The sequence below is a fragment of the Melampsora larici-populina genome (assembly GCF_000204055.1).
Source record: "Melampsora larici-populina 98AG31 unplaced genomic scaffold MELLAscaffold_18, whole genome shotgun sequence".
NCBI lineage: Eukaryota > Fungi > Basidiomycota > Pucciniomycetes > Pucciniales > Melampsoraceae > Melampsora > Melampsora laricis-populina.
The window spans coordinates 106,859-127,212 of record NW_006768782.1 but is presented as its reverse complement, the minus strand read 5'-3'; the positions used below and the strand labels follow the sequence as shown (position 1 = coordinate 127,212).

Here is a 20,354-nt window from a genome sequence, read left to right as displayed (position 1 = left end):
ATTAGATCTTCTTGTTTTCTTCGAAGGGCTGTGAAACTTGAGGACCACAGATCACCTCATTTGTTTCGATTGGAAGCTTACAGTCTTGCGGTTTGTGGTGACATTGCTATCCAAAACCAAAAGGCTATGAAAGAAAGGGAACTATCAAAGAAAGGGATGGAGATCGGGATAGGATTTTCGGAAGTCAGCCAATCTGGGGAGTTGTTGGCAAAGCTTGGTTGGACAGACAGACTACGACAAGAGTAACATGTAGATTGAGTTGATTGCACGTGGGCACAGTGTTGGTTGGGGGTTAAAGCTCCCGAAAAATTTACAAGTACGGTGCGAATGTGTGTTTGAAAAGGATGGGGTCGGTGATTGCGATGCGTGGGGTGGGTGTGGTCTTCTACATATGTAGTTGATATGTTGCAGAGTATGGTCTCTCTTCTCAAATGGATGCGACCAGCGTGTGGTCTTTTGGTTGTTTTTTTAATTAGGAGACATATCACAAACTTTACAAAAGGCAAATTTAAACATATTATTGTAACAAGTATAAACAGATTGAATTTAAACACGAAATTTGAACAGGTATATAGAGAACTAGATGATGGTGAGAACATGATGTCTGTCAAGACGATGGAGTCAATTCACAAAGACTTCAGAAGGGGAATTGAGGGGGTGCCGGAGGCGTCAGGCGAGGAGCTGGGCGAGTTGACAGAGCTAAATAAGTGGGTAGATCAACGTGTCGAGCCTTGACTTTCTCCCCGTCGGGCAATACCTGGCTGTGTTGCCATATAAGATCCTCTTTGGGTGTCTCCACAGGAATTCGAACGAGCTTTGGGAGTTGAAGAATCTGACATCCAAGCTGGCATCTGTGTTGAACAAGCATGAGTGCAACAGCCGGGGCTCGGCCGTTCCTGCTGCCCCAAACATTTCTACAAGGCGGGCAAATCAGCAGAGACCCTATTGATTGGATGGGAGCGAATTGGACTCACGCAGGATTGATGTCATGGATCTGAGGGTTGGTGACGACTGAACCACACCCACGTACATCGGTCACGAAGCGGTGACCTTTGCTTTGCTGGTAAGTCCAATGACTGAATGCATCCGTGAGGTAGTGCATGTTGGTGGGATTGTTGATAATAGCAAAACCGAAAAATCCGGAAGTGGCGAAAGATTCCAAAGGGTGTAAGGATTCTTCAACATGCATAACCTCGTGTGGTCCTTCAACATCCGGGATATCGCTCAAATTGTCATTATCGGGCGGCTTTTCCGAGGTGATAATGGTGTGCTCGACCAGCTGAAATCGAAATTCATACCAAGGAGGTCAGCTATGAATGTCTTTGACCTATTGTAGTTAAATTTTTGAATCATCACTTACACGAAGTTCGTTAATTATCTTCCACATATCGACATGACCCGAGAGGCCATTGACAGTTTTAGCATACGCAACAAATTCTTGAAGTAGAATGTCAACCGCGTTGTATAGACGCGATGTGTTTGTAGGTGCTACGATTTTCAGATTGAAACGGTTGTTTATGGCGGTTTTGCTGATCAAGGTGATAGGGCCATCTGGGTGCCACAGTTCAATAGATTGAACGGAGTGAGTTCGACCGTGCTTCGGTTCCTGATCAGACGGCCAACGGTAAGAGATAAAATCTGATTCGACCGTGTTCCCGTCTTGCTGAACTGTCCATTGCAAGCCTGCAACCCAGTTGAGGGCGCGGTGGGTATGTACTAATGAGGGTTCAGTCGATCGTCCAAAACGTTCTAGGCCTTGCGCTATGTTGTCTTTGGTGGTATGTAGCAAGGATAATGGCGCACCTGGAGTGAAGTCAGAAGCAGTTTTATATGTACATAAGGGAAACGAGAAAGGGTTGGTACTTACTACATCGACCAATCTTAAACCGCTTGGTCACTTCTGCTGGTAGTGGTACTGGATCGGGAAGCTTAAGATCATCAGCTTTTTTGGAAATGAGATTGTGTTTGTATCAGGTGTGGTCGTAGATGAGATTGATGGAACTTGATTGAGAAAACCACCACTTAAGATCAGTATTGGTCACTGAGCCATCCTGACTACCTAAAGTTGTAAATTCGAAACCGGCTGGGTCAAGTCTGTCGGTGATATCATTGGGGACAAAAGTCTTTTGAAAGTGCATCCAAAGGTCGAGTCGCAGATCTTCGTAAGCTTGAGGGCGATAGACATCGATGGTTCAAGAAACAGGGATGGGCTTTTGTTTAGCCCATTTGGGTGCTTTAAAAGTCTCAAATCCACATAGAAAGGTTATTAGAGGGCTAGAAGCATCATACGCTGGTGTATCTGAATTTCTTCCGCGTGGACGGGTCGAGCTTGTTCCTCCGCCTGAGACTGCTCGTCCACGCTTGGACTTGTTGGTGTTTGGTGGGAAACTTGTGGAATTACGAGTCCGGTTCTCTTTGGCAGCAGCGAATGGATCGAATACGGAAGATGCTGTTGATGTAAGTTGAATGGATGAGGTCGAGGGCGCCGCAAAGGGTGTAGGAGTTGAGGAGTATTTGAGCGTATTGTTGTGTGCAGCAACTGATGCGGCTGCTTGCTTGAAAGCTTGGGTATCAAAAGCGTTGGAAAGGTGATGATCAGCTGAATTGGCCTGTTGCGTATTTGGATAAGATAATTGGGAGTTCGTAATAGGATTTGAAAATTGGGCAGGATACGTAGGATTTGAGTACATATTTGGGGGATTGAGATGACCGTTAAGGGAATGGACAGGTCCGTTTGAGCTGGGGTCAATCATTGATTCAGTGGGTGATGAGCTGGAACTTCCTCACCGGCAACATTTTTGCATAGCATGGCAGCATGTGGCAACACAAAGCATTTGGACATCTGATGTTGAATCACATTATTTCTCTGTGATCCAATTATCATGTGACTTCTGGTTGCTTCCTTTTCAAGTGATCTAACATCACATTCAGGTTTGGGTTACACGGGGTCATGTGATTCAACTGAATTGTGATTTGATATCACAGAAAAAACTTGTGATGTAAACCCATGTGATGCAAGATAGCTGAAATTAAGATGCATGACACACATGTGTGTGATTTAACCCTTTACATCACATGTACAAAAAGCCATGTAACCCACTCATGGCTTCTTGTACATGTGATGCAATCTAAGATTTCTATATGTGATGCAATCTAACACTTCAACATGTGATGTAATCTAAATTTCCAAAAGGTGATTCAATCTGAGATTTGAACATGTGATTGAACTCAAATTTCCAAATGTGATTCAATCTAAGTGTGGTGAAAAGTTTCAATTGATGACTTTGATCAAGTATTTAGTGATGTCATAAAGTACAAGAATATATAGGGTAAGTTCCATGCTATCTGCCACCCACATAATCAAAGAGAGAGAAAAGGAAAAAACGAAAATGTGTTGCGAAAATTTGTCATGAGGAATATCCAACACATCACAAGTGTAATTAATCTTCTTCACTATCCAGCTGGTTAGTAATAAGAAAGTATAGGCGGTCCAAGCTAACTTTCTTAAAGGCATTGGTGATTGAGGTTTATTCACAGTTTGCTTCTGGTGATCCCCACAAGTGTCACAGGTCAATTTGATGTCTTCCCTTGATATAGATTCCATAAAGGCCAGAATATCAGAGGTCTCATTATCTCTACCCCTTCTCCCTTGAGATATTCTACAGGTTTTTGCTGGGTATAGAGGGATCAGCTGGGAAGATGAAATAAGGTTTGACAATTGAATTCATACCTGCTAGTGAATAACTATCCTTTGACACAGCAACTTCACCCACATTAGGGTTCATATGCTTTTCTAATTTCCATGGAAGAGTTGAAAGAATCAATATTTGGTTCTTATGATCATTTCAGATACTGAATACTCACTTTTATGATTTATAATTTCCATTGGAGGTCCCGGTTTTCTGATATATGGCTATTGAAAATTGTAAAAGTATAGAATTAACAGCTGATGTGGGTGCTAGATATGTTCATCACACTATGACTTTGAAGACTGGCCCTTTTAAGGCTGGAAAAAGATCAAATTGATTGCTGAGCCACTTTGATTTCAATATATATTACTGGGCTGAGGCTCACACAGACTATACTATCTAAGCTTAACTGATTGTGATAAATAGATAATGAGCCTATACCCGCTCAATGCTGATTGAGCAATTCTGATTTACGCTGATTAATTGAGCAATTGAGCTGTTTTTTCACAATATCATCTAACTCATACTGTATTTAAAGACACTGCTGACCCAATTATCTCCCTTTCAATCCCTTGGTTCTTTGCTTTTGAAATTTTCATTGATTGTGTTTCCTGAATCCTCTATATCCAGTATTTCTTTTTCCCATTGTTCTTCATCTGCAGGCTGAGAAAGTGTGAAGGCCTTTGTTGCTCTGAGCAACTGAAGCTTTCTGAATAGAAATTCCCTATCAATTAATAGGCCAACAGCAAATCTTCATGAGGCTCAACTCTGCTCAGTTGCTGTGCTGCTCAAGGTCACTGATGGTACTGATCATCTTGAGGAAACTTCTACTGAGTGAGCTCAACTCAGAAGTTTGACAAACTTCAGCAACTGAGTCTTTTCCAGTGTCACTGATCATAATGATCATTTTAAGTAATTTTCTACTGAGTGAGCTCAACTCAAAAGTTTGACAAATGAGCGTACTGACCCAATGAACATAAACCCCTGTGATTCAGCTGGAATTTGCTGTTGATCACCATCGCCCCATTCCCAAAACACTTGGACATTAAAATACTTCTATCGCTTTCAAACATCGTTGAGAGCCAGGTCTAGTCTGCTCAATCGCTATATTAACGCAAACAACATCATTCAAAGCGCCAGGAATAGAGCTTGACTTGATCTCACTTGCTTCAAATCCAATCCCGTCCAAACTTATAATTTCACCTGGTTCTTGGAGTTCGATGTCGCTTTCTCCTTCAGATGCGCGGCAGGTCCGGGAAAAAAAAAGAAAATTGATGGAACTTGAATCACTCGACGAGGGGATGCAAGAAGCCAAAATACACGTCATGCATCACAAACCATGTATGTAGTCTGCGCTCTGCCAATCTGGAAGCCTACGTTGACGCCCAAATCATATGTCCAACTGCAGCTCAGATACGCTTAAAAATAAAACAAACTCCCAGAAAAATTTCTTCTGAGGGCATTTCGGCTGAGGAGCTTCATTTGATGTCCAATCATTTGCAAGAATTTCAAAGACGCCTTGTGCCCTTGACTCATTTAAGTGAAAAACTCCTACATTCAGAAGATCTCAAACCTGGGGACATCCATTCGATAATTTCCAGATTCCCTCCAGTCCAATCCGATCCAGGCCAAGGCAACTCATGGGCCAAATTAAAATCCGCCTTACCGATACGGAGCAAAACAGCCTTGACATCTGGATCTATAGGAAAGCAACTTGACTTGTATTTCGTGCGCTCAAAGCCCGTTACAAAGGTGATACATTTCCAGATCTCTCATCTCACCTTAACATACAATCTGACTTGATTGATCTGACACACTTCTTGTTTGTACTCAAAGGTGGAGGACCGAGAAGAATTCATCAAGGTATTGAAGGCGTTCATGGAAAACTACGTAGCTTTCAAGGGTTGGGTTGAGGTTGCATTGAGGTCCTCAGAAAACAAGACTACCAACAAAGACCAAGACCACAAACGGTGTTCTAGTGACAGTGACACATCAGAAAGTGATTCATCTGAGCGGATTCACAAAATGCTTGTCCCCAATTGTAAACAAAACAATTGAAGCCTGTCCCTGGTATCCCCAGGGCTGTTGTGTACCCGCAGACTAATAAGTATTCATGTTTACATTTGCAATGATATAAAACATTCTGAATGATGGTTACAGCCTTGATGACATCTTCGCCTGATAGCACGACTCTTGGTTGAAAGATGGCTCAATGATTCCGAGCAGCCTTATAGGCGGAAAAGGATAGATTTCCGGTCGATTTTGTAGAAATATTCATCAAAGTCTTGAGCTTCATATACATCAAGCTTCTTTTCCATGAACCCTGACCCGATATAGACAGGTGAATTCAGGGTTTCCATGGTTAGAAGTTATTTTCAACACAACTTTCTGATGAGCGGACTGAAAATTCGCTTCTTTCACTTCAAATGTCTGCATTGTTGAAGGGCCGGTGATGTTATAAAAACCTTGGAGAAGCAACAAATTAGCAGCATCTTCTCCATCTCCTTCGATCCCGTATAACTCGAAGTCCTTGGGCGCTGATGCGATCTCATTCTGTGCCAGTTTTGCACCAATATGCTCGATAGTAACCGCTTGAACTACGATCCGACGACGTAAGCGAATTCCAATCTGACCAACTGCTCCCGGAAATGCCCAGCATGCGCCACTGGATGCATCGCCACTTATTGCCATCTCAGGGCCGACTGGACTTCTGATTCCAAGACTATCTGTGGCGGGTTGCATGGACTTTGATGTGATATCTGAGATTATGTCGCCACCTGTGTTAAAGAATGCAAAATCGCGGCGCCAGTTTCTATCTTTCATACATTGTTTTGTGCATTCTTCGGCCATGAACTTCACTTCCTGGGAAGTTTTGATAAAGCGTGCAATGTTACCTGTAGACGAAGCTTCATCAGATTGCCATCCGTAGACCAAGCTTTATGAGACTGAGGTCCGTACCATCTTCCCAGACGGAATCATCTTCCTGGAACGTTTTCGACAGCATATCATAATTTTGTTCAACCCATCGGAGTCGACTCTCTAAGTCATGAAACCTCTTATGAATACGTTGCAGTTGCATTGAGTTTCCTATTGATGCGTCGAAGTCAGTCTTATCTGTGCGCATTACTCCTTTGTGTCAGGCCGTTTACATACTCAAAAGCACCAAAAGCGCTGCCATAATCAGTATAGTGATTTTCCGCTTCGTGAGTTGCTGTATCACCTCTCGAACGGCTAGACCCACTCGCCGCCCGAAGCTGTCTTGATTGTTCATTTGATGATTGACAAATTGGTGTTGCAGAGCGTTGGAACTTGAAAGTTGTGAGCATCGGGGATTCGGATTAGCTCACAGCACGGCGTATAGACACCTTCGGGATAGCCTTGTATCCGGATGACCCGGTATGCATACATATAGCGTCGCGACAACATCGGTCAAAATGTTTCATCATGTATTGAAATGTAGTTGGGTTGATAGGTAACAAAAACTACACCACGAACCCTGTTTTATGAATAGCTTGTTCATTTTCTCTCAACCTCAACATACAAAAGGTAAATCTGAGGCGATATCGAACGTGATCGATATCACCGCAATATAATTGGATTTGGATGATTTATTTAAGCTTGTTCATTTTCTCTCAACCTCAACATACAAAAGGTAAATCTGAGGCGATATCGAACATGATCGATATCACCGCAATATAATTGGATTCGAATGATTGATTTATGATATCTTTTTTCAAAGGAATGATGGCAAGTCATTTTGAAAAGAACATGATACGCGAACGAAACGAGAATAACTTGTTCCTTTCGAACTTTCCTCAACCTCAACATATAAAGGCGGTAGGTTAAAGGCGCCAATCTTTACACTGCTCTCGCTCAAATCATTAAACACATTCACCGTCTTATTCACATTCACCATGCCTCCAAAAACTGGTATTTCTATAAAGGGAAATGATCAACCCGTGGAAAAAAAACAGGGTAAGATTTATTGTTTATTTTCAACTCCTCCATTTATCAATTTATTTCATTTCTAAATCATTCTGCCTGTCACCACATCCAGCCAGCCCAGGTCCTGATGAACTGGAGGCTTATCAGGAATACATAGCTTCCAAAGAGGAATGCACCCCTGGTAAGAATTCTTTTTCAAATTCTTTCTCTATCAATTAATTTCTAATTACTTCTGCTTTTCAACACATCCAGCCAGTCCAGATCCTGAGGAACTGGAAGCCTATCAGGCTTACCTGGATTCCCAAGTGGAAAACATACCTGGTACATTTCATTTTCATTATATGTTTGGAAATTCTATCCTGACCTTGATGCCGCCCTACCGGTGTATTCAAACAGAAAGACGGTTCTCTAGTGCCGAACCTGAGGAGGTGGAGGCGGTTATCGATTTCCTCAAGTCTGAATTGGGGCCTTCAATGATGGATATACCGGAGGCACCATCAGAATGCGGTAGCTATGACTCTGTTACAAACCGACGTCGCCCTTTCTGCTATGCCTACCATGGCCTTTGGGAATCCGGTTACTGCAAATACTGCCAAGACACTCCCGAGGACAGATCGATGGAGGAGGCAGAGGATGACAAAACTAATGCTCGTGAGGGATCTCAAGAACAATGACTTATTTGTTCATCTATTTGCTTTGCATCTTTGAATGTGATCGGATCACTTTTATGAGTATGATCGGATGAGATCGGATGGCATCCGAATGTGATCATAATTATGGTTCTTTGTTTTGGTTTTTTTAGTTGTTTTCTTTGAAATTTATCTCATACATTATTGTTGAGCAGATGACTTTGGCGGTTCGTGACCATTCTGTTGCTCCAGTCTTTTTTTGAAAATTACGGATTAACTTTAATTGAAAGCCAATCGAAATGATTGCAGATCACATTTACAAGCAAAAATTTATGATCGAATTAGACGTTAAATCAACATGACAAAATCAAACGTGAAGGTTAGGGCAGTAAAGCTATGCAGACTTCTGCAATGTTTGTATTGGGGGTCTTACCTTCATGATTGAAGTTGCAATTTCCTACCTGATTACATTACTGAGTCTATCTTTGTTTGATACTCTTTGCCTATCAAATGGAAAGGCTGTTAAGAATACTCATTTAAATGTGCAAAACTCCCACCTCAATACAAAACTCAGCAAGCACGCACGAGCACCTTTATACACCCACAAACGGATTATAGAAGATATCACAACCTCTTGTGGTCGTTTGGGAAAAAGGTGCGAGCCGCTTCACTATCCAAACACAATAAAAGTGAGGAGACTGGCACACCTGAGATGTCATGATGTATATTTTTTGTTACGACCTAGAGTGATGCCTTAATCTTATTTTATTTCACAGTACATCCCTCGCGTTTCACAGAATATCATGCAACAGTTCACCTGGTGCTTAGAACTCTGACGTCTACATGTGCCTCTTTAATTTGGAAGCATGCTTACACAGCGCACATGCAACAGTAGTCATACCATAGTAGGCTATCAACCCAGGGTGCCGAAATGGGCAGCAGCTGAAAATATAGCTCTGAAATTTCCCGAGTGACGAGGGCCAACAAAAACAACAAGAAGTGCAAATAAAATACGTATCTGAACTATGGTTCAGGAGTATGATTTGGACTGTACCTTGTAGTTTCTTGCCTTGGGAATGGGAATTTCTGTCATATTCCGTGAGATATGATAGTCCGAGAAATCGAGGAAGACAGCCTTGGCTAGGTGGTATCGATTCAATTCTTGAGGTACCCATTTTTCTGTTGATTGGATGACAGCTTTCAAAAAGCCAACTATATATGATTGGGTCCTCTTCCATATTGGCTCCGAGATCGTTTCATTGCGCTGAGATAAGTGGCTGGTCACCAATAGAAAGTTTACGGCCCGTAGAGGAGTATATGCTCGTATGTCGGTGGGATATATCATTAATCCCTTGACGCCAGAAGATAGAAAGGCCACAAGGGCTGGTAGGTTACAATATTCGACTTTGATTTGATTAAAAGCGTTCTTCAGCTGTTCCTTGTTCGAAGTCAGGGAATTGATAGTTTCGGAAGAAGTACTCCTCTTGATTAGTTCTTCGGTTGCTGCAATGTCGGCCTTGAGAGATGTAGTTGCCCATATACTAGCAAATGTCTCCACCATCGTGTAGATTGTTGCAATCAGCTTGTCGAGATCTTCAATGCACCCATCAGCTGATTCAGCTCGTTTCGCTCCGATATTTGCCCAACGAAAGGATGAAAGGGTCTTGTAGTGGTGCCAGCACGAATAAGCACTACGAGCTCCTGCAGATAGAGGCGAAATGTCGGGAAGTTCGGGAGAGTAACGCGGCTGCTCGGCATCAGATCCAATCAATACAAGTGACGCCAAGACGTAGTGCATTCCACGTTCAATTAAAGTGGCACTAGGCATATGAAACATTTTAAGTGTGTTCCAAAGATAACGCTCATGTGTGGGGAGTGAATCTGGAGGGTCGGAATTGCCAATGGCTTCGAAATCGAATATCTTGGGCTCGAACCAAAGGGTTTCCAGACCAGGAGTGAAAAGTGCCCGATCTAAAGTATGATAAAGGTTGTCAGTATGATAGATTTGAGGAGTGCAGTGAAGTACACCAACTCTCTGGTCTTTCGCACCACGGTCGGATGCTGGGTTGTCCCGAGGTGCTGAACGTAACAGGCTGGGACAGTGCTTCGCCGGGGTCAAAGTTGGTAGTTGACCCTCGTATCAAACTCTCCAATAAAACCTGTGTGGCCTTATGGATCTCCAAGAGTTCAGCTGACTGCATGTTGTTCTTTTCGACGGATATACTTTGGTATATGTCGATTTTGTGTACCCACAGAGAACCTTTGGCAAGCGGTCGCGGTTGAGAACAGGTCCTGGAATGGTGGGATGAGATATCGACCACAGAAACTGATGGGAAGGGGTTGGGTGATGATGGCAAGCTGCCGCGGGGGGTGATAGTTGAGATGGTAACGTTTGATTGACCAGTTGCATCCGATTTTTTTTTATTTTGGAGTGTTAAGAGAAAACACTCGAACCTTTATAGTAGCTCAAAGTTAGAGCACGCTCAAGAACAGTTGTGAGAGTGTTAAGAGAAAACACTCGAACCTATTCAAGACGGACAAAAGGAACTGGACGTGAGGAAATGACTTTTGGACAATGATAATGAAAAGTTCAGATGGGAAAAAGAGGAACAACAGTTGCACACAGAAAAGAACTACTAATAGGTGAAAAACTTCTTTTCTCCATTTCCCAATCCGTCAACTCCTTTCCACATCATCCACGTTTCATCCCAATGGTTACATTGTCCCAATCCGTCAATAAAATGATCAAGTTGTGGTTGTCTAATAAGTTACCTAACCGGTGATGGTGAAGTAGCTTAGGTTCAAGACCCCCCCTCGCCACCATTACCGGGTAATTTTGATGGAGGCAATAGACCAAGACTGTCTCGAAACTTAACAAACTTTGTTCTATCAAGTGACTTTGTCATGATGTCAGCAATCATATGTTCTGTAGGGCAATATACTATGTTTAATGTTTCATCCTTGACCTTCTCACGAATCCAATGAAAATGAATCTCGACATGTTTTGTTCTTGCATGAAAAACTGGGTTTTTTGCTAATGCAATTGAGCCTTGATTGTCGCCGTAAAGTGTAGTTGAACATAAATTTTCAAATCCTAAATCCTTCATTAACCTCCTGATCCATACTCCCTCTTGTCCTGCATCCAAAAATCCACGATATTCTGCTTCAGTTGAAGAAAGCGCCACTGTAGGTTGCTTTTTGCTTCTCCACGTTAAAGCAGCTCCATTGAGTAAGAACACATACCCCGAGGTTGATCTTCTGGTGAGTGTACATCCAGCCCAATTTGAGTCAGAGAAAGCAATTGGAGTACATATACAAGGAATAAATGTTTTGATCCTCGTAGATACCGTAGAACACGCTTATAGCACTGCCAATGAGTCATTCCAGGTCTTTCGAGAAACTGAGATAATATACTGACTACATGAGCAAGGTCCGGTCTTGTGCATTGAGATAGATAATTGAGAGATCCTACTGCTGCACGATAGTCGTTTCCACTCGATATGAATGAATCGCGATCTTCCTCAGTAGCTATTCCAAGAACCTCATTTGCTTGCATGGGCGTGCCAATTGGTTTACAGTCCTCCATACCATTCTCCTTTAAAAGTCCATCAATATAACGCTCTTGAGAAAATGATATTTGGCGCTCAGCTCTATTTCTTATGACCTTCATTCCAAGTAACTGATCTACGTTTCCAAGATCCTTGATTTTAAATTCTTTCTTCAAACCTTCTAAAATCCAGTCTACGTCTTTTCCAGCAAGTGCCATATCGTCTACCCATACATATACATAAGACCTATGATGATTTTCATCTACATGTATAAAGAGGCACGGATCTGCATCACTAATATGAAAATCATTTGAAACAAACCAATCAGATACGGTCATATACCAGTTACGTGCGGATTGCTTTAAACCGTATAAGGATTGAAGAACTTGTATGCAAGCGTCTGGATCATCGATAAGTATCTTGAAGCGTTGATAAACTATTGAATCAGTAGGTAATGATTGAATCCATTCAATGAATCCTTCTGGAGCCATGATATACACTTCTTCACCTTTTGCTAGCGATGAATTGAGGAAAGCCGTAACGAAATCAGCTTGTCTAAACTCCAGATCTTCCAGCGCAGTGATCGCACCAACAGCTCGCAGAGTTGCAATCCTACCTCTTGGTGAGAAGGTTTCATGATAATCGATCCCTTCTTTTTGACGAAATCCTTGAGCCACACATCTTGCTTTATATCTTCCATCTAGCTTTTTGTTCAATAACAGACGAGTACCTATGAATTTTCGACCTTTTGGGATTGATTTACATGGTTCAAAAACTTTGTTTTCGATGAGTGATTTGAATTCTTCATGTACAGCATCACGCCATTTCAGCCAATCAGATGCAAGTTTCGCCTTAGAATAACTAGCGGGATCGATGATGTTCTCAAGAGGCGTGTATGGTAATGATGATTCAATTTCGTTACCAAGTTGTGAAATCAACGCTGAAGCTTGAGCTATCATGACCGATATATTGGGAGCAGGAATCCTCGTAGGCGGTTTGATCTTCGGACGTTTCTCTAGGTTGGTCTTGCGCATTCCGTACTTGACAAATTGTTTCAGCTAGTGCAGGATTGTGGATTCGTACTCTAAAAGGATTGATTGGAGGATCTTGTTCTTCTGGAAGATCATTGTTCTCGTTTTGATCTTCACGAATATCAGGGTCAATTGGTTCATTTTGAATATCTTGATTGTGATCATCTGGTGGGATGTCATCGGGGTCATCTGGTAACACGTCTTCAAGATCATCGATTTCATTCTCAACTTGAATTTCCGTGATGTGATTCGGTTTTGAATGGATTGAGGGGAATTCTTCTTCATTAAAGATGACATCATGCGAGTGAACTATTTTCTTATCCTCAATGCGAATGAGTCGGTAATTCTTTGTGCCTTCTACAAAACCTAGTAGGATACACTTCTCAGCTCTAGAGTTAAACTTTCCGTTTCGATTTGCTGATGGAATATGTTTGTAAGCAGCACACCCAAAAATTCTTATATGATTTAGATTTGGAGGTCTCTGATAGATAACTTCATACGGAGTTTTGAAAGAGACAGTAGATGAGGGTGTTCGGTTCTCTAGGTATGTTGCTGTTAGTACAGCTTCTCCCCAGAAAGATATTGGGAGAGATGATCCAGCTATCATCGTTCGGGCCTTTTCAACAGTCGTACGGTTACCACGTTCCGATATTGGATTCTGTTGAGGCGTATGCGGAGCTGTGACTTGGTGATTGATTCCAGATGAGTTACATAATTCACTCATTTCATGGTTAACATACTCACCACCTCCATCACTGACTAATGTTTTGATTTTTTGACTAAATTGGTTTTCAACTAGTGTCTTAAAATCTTTAAAAACTTTTATGAAATCATTCTTGTTCTTTAGTAGGTATAACCAGCGATAAGATGAAAATCCATCAGTGAATTTTACATAGTAGTGAGCTCCTCCTACAGATGGTGGAGATATTTTTCCACTTAAATCAGAATGAATAACATCGAGAGGAGAAGATGGTTTTGGAATTTTTCCTGGAAATCTGTTTCTTGTTGATTTCCCCAATGCACACGATTCACAGAAAGGGATTGAGCTGATTTTTGAATCAATGCCAGTTGTGCATTGGGCTGCAGTTTTGAGATTTTTCTCACATGGATGGCCTAGGCGTTTATGCCAAATGGCTGAGGTATGCAGAGCGTTGTTCGATTGAGCAGGTTTTTGAATTTCAATGTTAAGAATGAGAAGTTTGTTGATTACGTTTCCATCTAAAACAATAGTGTCATTCTTCTTGAGCACGAACAGATTGCTACTACAGTATACAAGTTGGACGCCTTTCTTCCAGAATGGTGTAAGAGATAAGAGATTATGAGGAAGGGATGGTACATGAAAAGCATTGACTATATCATAGAGTCCATACTTTGATTTGATAGTAACGGTTCCTCTTCCAATAGCTTTAATCACTCTTCCTTCTTCTCCAATACTGATTTCAACATTACATGGAGTGTAAGTTTTGAATGCGTCTCTTGATTTAAACATTGGATCAGAAGCACCTGAGTCGAGTAGATTGGTTTCAGCGCTAGTTGAGCAGATAAAAGCCGTACATCGAGAGAATCGGACTGACCCAGGAATGGTTTCGTCCATACCAGCGTAGTTTGCTGCAGTTGGTACCTCCGGTTCTTCAGCTGGCTTCTGAGATCGATAACGGTTTCGGTTAGGAGCTAGATGACGGTGTTTCTTCCAACATTGGTTTTCTTCATGACCGGTTTTCTTGCAATGAGTGCAGGTGACATCTTTACGAGATTGCTTGGTGTTGACATGATTTGCTGACGCACGATTCGCTTCGATACCGCTAGTCGCGCTTTGAAGTTGGTCTTGTTCAAGTCGATGTAACATGAAATCGAGATTCTGGTCTGGAAAACCGTGAGTCATAACTCTGACAAAAGATTCGTACTCTTGCGGAAGTTTTGATAAAGCCATGATGACTTTCATCTCTTCACCCATCTTGAAACCGGATCTTCTCAGCTCATTAGCACATGATCGAACTTCTTTGACAAAGGTATCAACATCCGTGAATACAATGTTTGCAAATTTAGTGAAAAGAGTTGTTCGATTAAGCATGTTTTCGCCAATATACTTCTCGCGAAGAAGAGTCCATAGCATGAAGGCATTTCTTGCTTTTCCGACTTCCTCGTTACTGCTGACAAAAGCTAGGTTGTCTTCGTTTAGGTAATCGACAATGACGTTGTACGCTCTTTTACTCTTGATACGGTGAGATTCCTTCATCAAGTCGGTAGGCTCAACTCCCGGAGTCCTAGTGATAGGTTCCGTTCCGAGTGCTATCTCGAGGAGTCCTAACCGATCCAATTTGCATTCGATCATCGTAACCCACGTTAAATAGTTCTTCGTGGTTAGGAGCATACGAGATGATGATGATGAGGTTCCGGCATCGAAATCGAGCGACATATCGTTTTAGCCTTTTAAAGGTAAAGTGGTACTGATAATGTGTTAAACTTTATAGTAGCTCAAAGTTAGAGCACGCTCAAGAACAGTTGTGAGAGTGTTAAGAGAAAACACTCGAACCTTTATAGTAGCTCAAAGTTAGAGCACGCTCAAGAACAGTTGTGAGAGTGTTAAGAGAAAACACTCGAACTTATTCAAGACGGACAAAAGGAACTGGACGTGAGGAAATGACTTTTGGACGATGATAATGAAAAGTTCAGATGGTATTTCTTTCTGCACACCTTTATAGTAGCTCAAAGTTAGAGCACGCTCAAGAACAGTTGTGAGAGTGTTAAGAGAAAACACTCGAACCTGAGAACAAAGTAAAGGAATTAATAAGAGAAAGAAATAGTAAAAAGTATGCTAGTATCTAACCTATTCAAGACGGACAAAAGGAACTGGACGTGAGGAAATGACTTTTGGACGATGATAATGAAAAGTTCAGATGGGAAAAAGAGGAACAACAGTTGCACACAGAAAAGAACTACTAATAGGTGAAAAACTTCTTTTCTCCATTTCCCAATCCGTCAACTCCTTTCCACATCATCCACGTTTCATCCCAATGGTTACATTGTCCCAATCCGTCAATAAAATGATCAAGTTGTGGTTGTCTAATAAGTTACCTAACCGGTGATGGTGAAGTAGCTTAGGTTCAAGAGAACTGTCTCAAAACCTCTCAATCATTAGTGAACTGTCTCAACAGCTCAGGAAATCACTGAACAATCTCAACACCAAGATCATTCTCCCCAGCATGGTGATTGAGCGCGTAGTTTGGGGTACCATTACCAACTTCCATGAGTTTAGGTAGTTCAGTTACATGATGTGAGTAATAATAGTATTACATTTGAAAGAATCATAATTATAGAAGACCATCAGGAATCGAATCACTTAAATCAAATTGACTGTCCAAACAAATTTCATCACCCAGTAATTGACCAATATTAGGACATTCACTTTCACATTATCATCATCAAAGTCAAACCTCTCAATTAATTCATCAAAATGATTTGACTACGAGTGGATATTCAAATCTAATGTACTCAAACCCTTTGTAGTCTATTTGAAACCTTTGAGCGCCTTTTTATAGATATTGATTAATAACATTGACCGTAGCGTGCTCATCTGTCAGTCACAAGCACTGACAAGAGGGTAACATTTGATTCATAATCAATTTAAGAAGTGAGATTCAGATACAAGTACATTGGAACAAATGAATAACTATTTCTATAAAAAAATAACATCTCAACAGCTAAATCATGAGGATGGGAACAATTATGGTTTTGAGATTCAAGCGAGGACGCTTGTAGAAATCTGGGAGATGACCTGAACCGAACAAAATTGAGAATCAAACGTATGAATTATTCCTATTTGACTGCGTTCACCATGTCCAAGCGGTCTTTGCTTGCCAAAGTGAGATTCTTGATAGGATTCATCAAGAGTTTGATCCTCAATACACTTGAAAGGGAGGACATGTGGATGTTTAGCCACAATAGGTAACTAAGGGATAATGACCACTGATTAAACTAAACAGTGGCACAGTCTTAAGGAGTTCAAGCTGAAGGTTCAGAATTACCTGTGTCTACGCCATCGTGAGCAGTTCGAAAGAAAGTCGAAAGAAAGTCGAAAGAAAGTCGAAAGAAAGTCAAAAGAAAGTCAAAAGAAAGTCAAAAGAAACTGGCAAATCAGAAGGCCCCCAACGCCGGGGGCCCTACCAACGGGCACGGTAATTGTTTTTGGTTAAGAAGATTGAATCTTGTTGATATATCTCAGACTTGGTTCTAGTATGGCAAAAAAACCAAGACCTCTCATGGCAAAGAATAAAATGTAAGAGATTTTGAAAACAGACAACACATATCGTGATTGATATGATTTAATTGTATGAATGGTTGATTTGATTGATAGGCTTGGTCATATGATGTTGAAAGGTGAAGAGATTGGAAAAGGAATGATGACTTATGTGGAAAGAGCTTGGATTTGATTTGGATTATTAATCATTTCAGTCAAATGATTTTTCTTATACAATAGTGATTTGAGTTTTCTTGTAATAAAGAAGTATATTTGGATTGAAAGGTTTGATACATAAACCAATCAGAATTGAGAGTTGTGCTTCATTGAGTTTAAGTTTCTTTTTCATAAATAGGACTCAATCAAGTCTTTCTAAGGTCTTTGTCCAAGGAAAAAACAACATATCTGTATTGAAAAACCAAACGGTGGTTTTTTGGTTTGACAAGTTTGTAATATAAATAAGTTGAGTGTGGGTTTACTTGTAGCTCAGCCTCCCAATCAAACCAAAAACTCCATTTTTTCTAGACAAACAGATCTCATACTTTGTACAAGCTGATTATTTTGATTTTTAAGATCAGAATGAAAGATGAATAAGAATCAAGTTTTATGAATTATAAAACACTCTAATTCATTTCACTACAAAAAGAATAATGATGAATGAATCAAGTAAGATTTCAAGTAAATAAATACCATGAACAAATCTTTTCATAAAGATAATACATGATCATAGATAAGTTTATTAACATCAATAAATAATGTGATAGAAATCTTGTACAAAAAACTCTTGTTTTATGTAGACAAGATACACAAAATATGATCAAAGACTGTGTATATATAGAAAGACTTAACCAGAAAGAAGTGTCAAGAATTTGGCAAAAGATTTCTCACACTCAGATTCAAAGAATGAAGATCAAGTGATCTTCCTGCAAATTTTTCAACATTTGTATCTCAAGTGCTTGGACCCAATTACCACTACTGCATAAGTATGTATTAGTTTGTTTAATTCTTTTTTTTCTTCAAATCCCCTTGCTTAATAAGTTCTTCATTCATTCATTCATGCAATATCCCTTAATGATCACACAAAAAGACACTTCTGTATTCCAAAAATGAGGAAAGATGAGCCTGAAGAGTGACTTCCTGTTGATTCTCCGTTGTATGTAAATAATTCATGCACTGCATTACAGGTTGATAAACTAATATCACAAAGTGATCTCAAGGGTTCAAGAAAGATAAGAAAAGGCTGTGTTGAATACTTGATTTGTAGATATGTACAATAAGGATCGGATGATTAATGTGAATTGGTGTGAGTGAGAAGAATCGATAGAATTTACAAAGTGATGAATACTGAGCTGTGCAGTGTGCACAGTGACAATGCGCGAGGAGGTGGGGTAAGTTCAAATTGAGTTTTGGATCCATAGATACAAAACCTGTATTGATTGAAACCATACAGGTGCAAAATGACGTGATCCGTTCGGAACGTCGAGGAACTGCACTTTTTAATTAAACCAACTGAATACAGGACTATACAGGATCAGAAATTATGTGGGGACCCCATCAAGTCCGGGGAAGTGTATCGAAATTAGAGTTTTTTTTTTGGTGTTTGCCGAAAGGCTGCGTAGCTCTTCGGCATTGGACCGACCGAATGTTATGAGGTTTTGTATGAGAATTGAAGGTCTTGTAAAGAAAGCCTTTTGGTAGGTTTTTTTCGCCTTATTTTTTTTTGAATTAAAAGAAAGTTAAGTGATGATGAGATGTAATTTAATTTTGTTCGTTTCGAAGGTACAGTTTGAATTGAGCAGCGAGTCGTAAAGTTGAAAAAAGCCTAGAAAGAAAGAAAGAAAGAAAGAAACAAGTTCAAGTTTTTAATCTAGAACTTAATCTTCTCCCCACCAAAACCAAAACTCACTCACACAGTCTGAGTGTCAAATTCCAGTTTTCTCATTCCGATTTTACAACTTCTCGATCTCCGACAAAGCAAATACACCAAAACCATCTTACCTCCCTTCCAAATCAAACCTGATTCATTTTACAATCCGAACTTTTCTGAAAGAAATCTTAAGAAATACAAACTCATTTTTTCCTGATTTGATTTGATTTGATTTGATTAGATTAGATTAAGAATCTTAATCTGATAAACAAATCCAGCATTTTAACTTTTTCTCTTTTTTTTTTTTGATTTGTTTTGATTTGAATTTACCACTATCCGCATACATTCTTAATATTTATCTGCATCTTCCATCAAAATACCCTTCTCGAGAGCTGTTTACCACTATCATCGAGTGAGTTACCGATCGGTGTAGCAGTTTATCAGACTTTACCAATCTCAAAATCAAAACATCAGCTCAATAACCCTCGCAACATCACCCTCGCCACTTACTTCAAATATCAAATCACAGTTCATCTCAATATCCGATCAAAATAAAGGAGAACATTAAACCCATTACCCTATCAACCAAACAAATCGATTGACCATGTTCGCTCAAGATCCTACTCATCATTCTCATTCTCATTCTCAACATTCTCAATCTCAACCACCCAGAAGACTTGAAGGTTTTCACGTCTCACCTACTCCTATACCAATTCATCAATCTCAATCTGAATCTCAATCTCAACCAATGTTACATCAACATCAACAACAACATCATCATAACAGTAGTAGTAGTCCATTTAATCATCTAAATGGATTCGGTTCTGATTTCGGTTCTCATACATCTGCTCGTCTGAGTGATAATGAATTATTAGAATCATTAATCGTTCAAACTTCATCTTCCTTTAATTTTGAAGATCCATTAAACACTTCATTCTCCGCTACTCCATCTAATCATGATCAATTATCAAATCAAAATACATTTCAACCACAACCACCACAACAACAACATACACCATTACGAAGTTTACCACGTCATCTAGATCAATCTACTTGTTCTCCTTCGATTTCTAATTCAGCTTTATCTCCAAATGATATTTATTCACCTACTTCTGGTTATAATTCATCTGGTCCAACTCATCATAATGATATGTTTGCTGAACACCATTATGGTAGTTTCTCATCTGCTCCAACCGAAGATTTACCACGTTCAGGTCGTACAAGTTCGATGAGTGGTAAAGCACCTGCACCTAGATCTAGATCTGCTCGTAGACCATCTGGATCATTCCCATCTAATCATCCTAACAATGGAGGATCTCGTAATTCGTTACTTTCAAGATCTTCTGCTCTGAGTATACCGAATGTTGGAAATCTAGAATCAGAAAGACCAATAGCGATCTCAGTACCG

At 40.3% G+C, this 20,354-nt stretch overlaps 6 protein-coding genes across 6 annotated transcripts in view; 3 read left to right on the top strand and 3 right to left on the bottom strand.

Annotated features, from left to right (window-relative positions):
- Positions 1-637: 637 nt before the first annotated feature.
- On the bottom strand, positions 638-1,102 carry MELLADRAFT_52551 (uncharacterized protein; the record flags this gene model as incomplete). The annotated part of the gene is made up of 2 exons (XM_007409924.1): positions 638-914; positions 975-1,102. The coding sequence occupies 2 exons, from the start codon at positions 1,100-1,102 to the stop codon at positions 638-640; spliced, it is 405 nt and encodes a 134-aa protein (XP_007409986.1).
- Positions 1,103-5,174: 4,072 nt separating this feature from the next.
- On the top strand, positions 5,175-5,747 carry MELLADRAFT_106446 (uncharacterized protein; the record flags this gene model as incomplete). Its single annotated transcript, XM_007410122.1, has 2 exons — positions 5,175-5,417; positions 5,526-5,747. 2 exons carry the CDS (start codon positions 5,175-5,177, stop codon positions 5,745-5,747), a joined length of 465 nt encoding a protein of 154 aa, XP_007410184.1.
- A 243-nt stretch (positions 5,748-5,990) lies between these two features.
- MELLADRAFT_86358 (uncharacterized protein) lies at positions 5,991-6,768 on the bottom strand (the record flags this gene model as incomplete). The annotated part of the gene is made up of 2 exons (XM_007409923.1): positions 5,991-6,595; positions 6,648-6,768. 2 exons carry the CDS (start codon positions 6,766-6,768, stop codon positions 5,991-5,993), a joined length of 726 nt encoding a protein of 241 aa, XP_007409985.1.
- An 835-nt stretch (positions 6,769-7,603) lies between these two features.
- MELLADRAFT_63130 (uncharacterized protein) lies at positions 7,604-8,308 on the top strand (the record flags this gene model as incomplete). The annotated part of the gene is made up of 3 exons (XM_007410123.1): positions 7,604-7,664; positions 7,747-7,815; positions 7,887-8,308. 3 exons carry the CDS (start codon positions 7,604-7,606, stop codon positions 8,306-8,308), a joined length of 552 nt encoding a protein of 183 aa, XP_007410185.1.
- A 985-nt stretch (positions 8,309-9,293) lies between these two features.
- On the bottom strand, positions 9,294-10,464 carry MELLADRAFT_63129 (uncharacterized protein; the record flags this gene model as incomplete). The annotated part of the gene is made up of 2 exons (XM_007409922.1): positions 9,294-10,234; positions 10,296-10,464. 2 exons carry the CDS (start codon positions 10,462-10,464, stop codon positions 9,294-9,296), a joined length of 1,110 nt encoding a protein of 369 aa, XP_007409984.1.
- A 9,086-nt stretch (positions 10,465-19,550) lies between these two features.
- MELLADRAFT_63128 (uncharacterized protein) overlaps positions 19,551-20,354 on the top strand; it is a gene marked incomplete at both ends in the record, with an annotated part of 1,499 nt that continues 695 nt past the window's right edge. The window contains one exon of the mRNA XM_007410124.1: positions 19,551-20,265. Within this exon, the coding sequence (XP_007410186.1) occupies positions 19,551-20,265 (715 nt within the window). The remainder of the gene's footprint in view (positions 20,266-20,354) is intronic.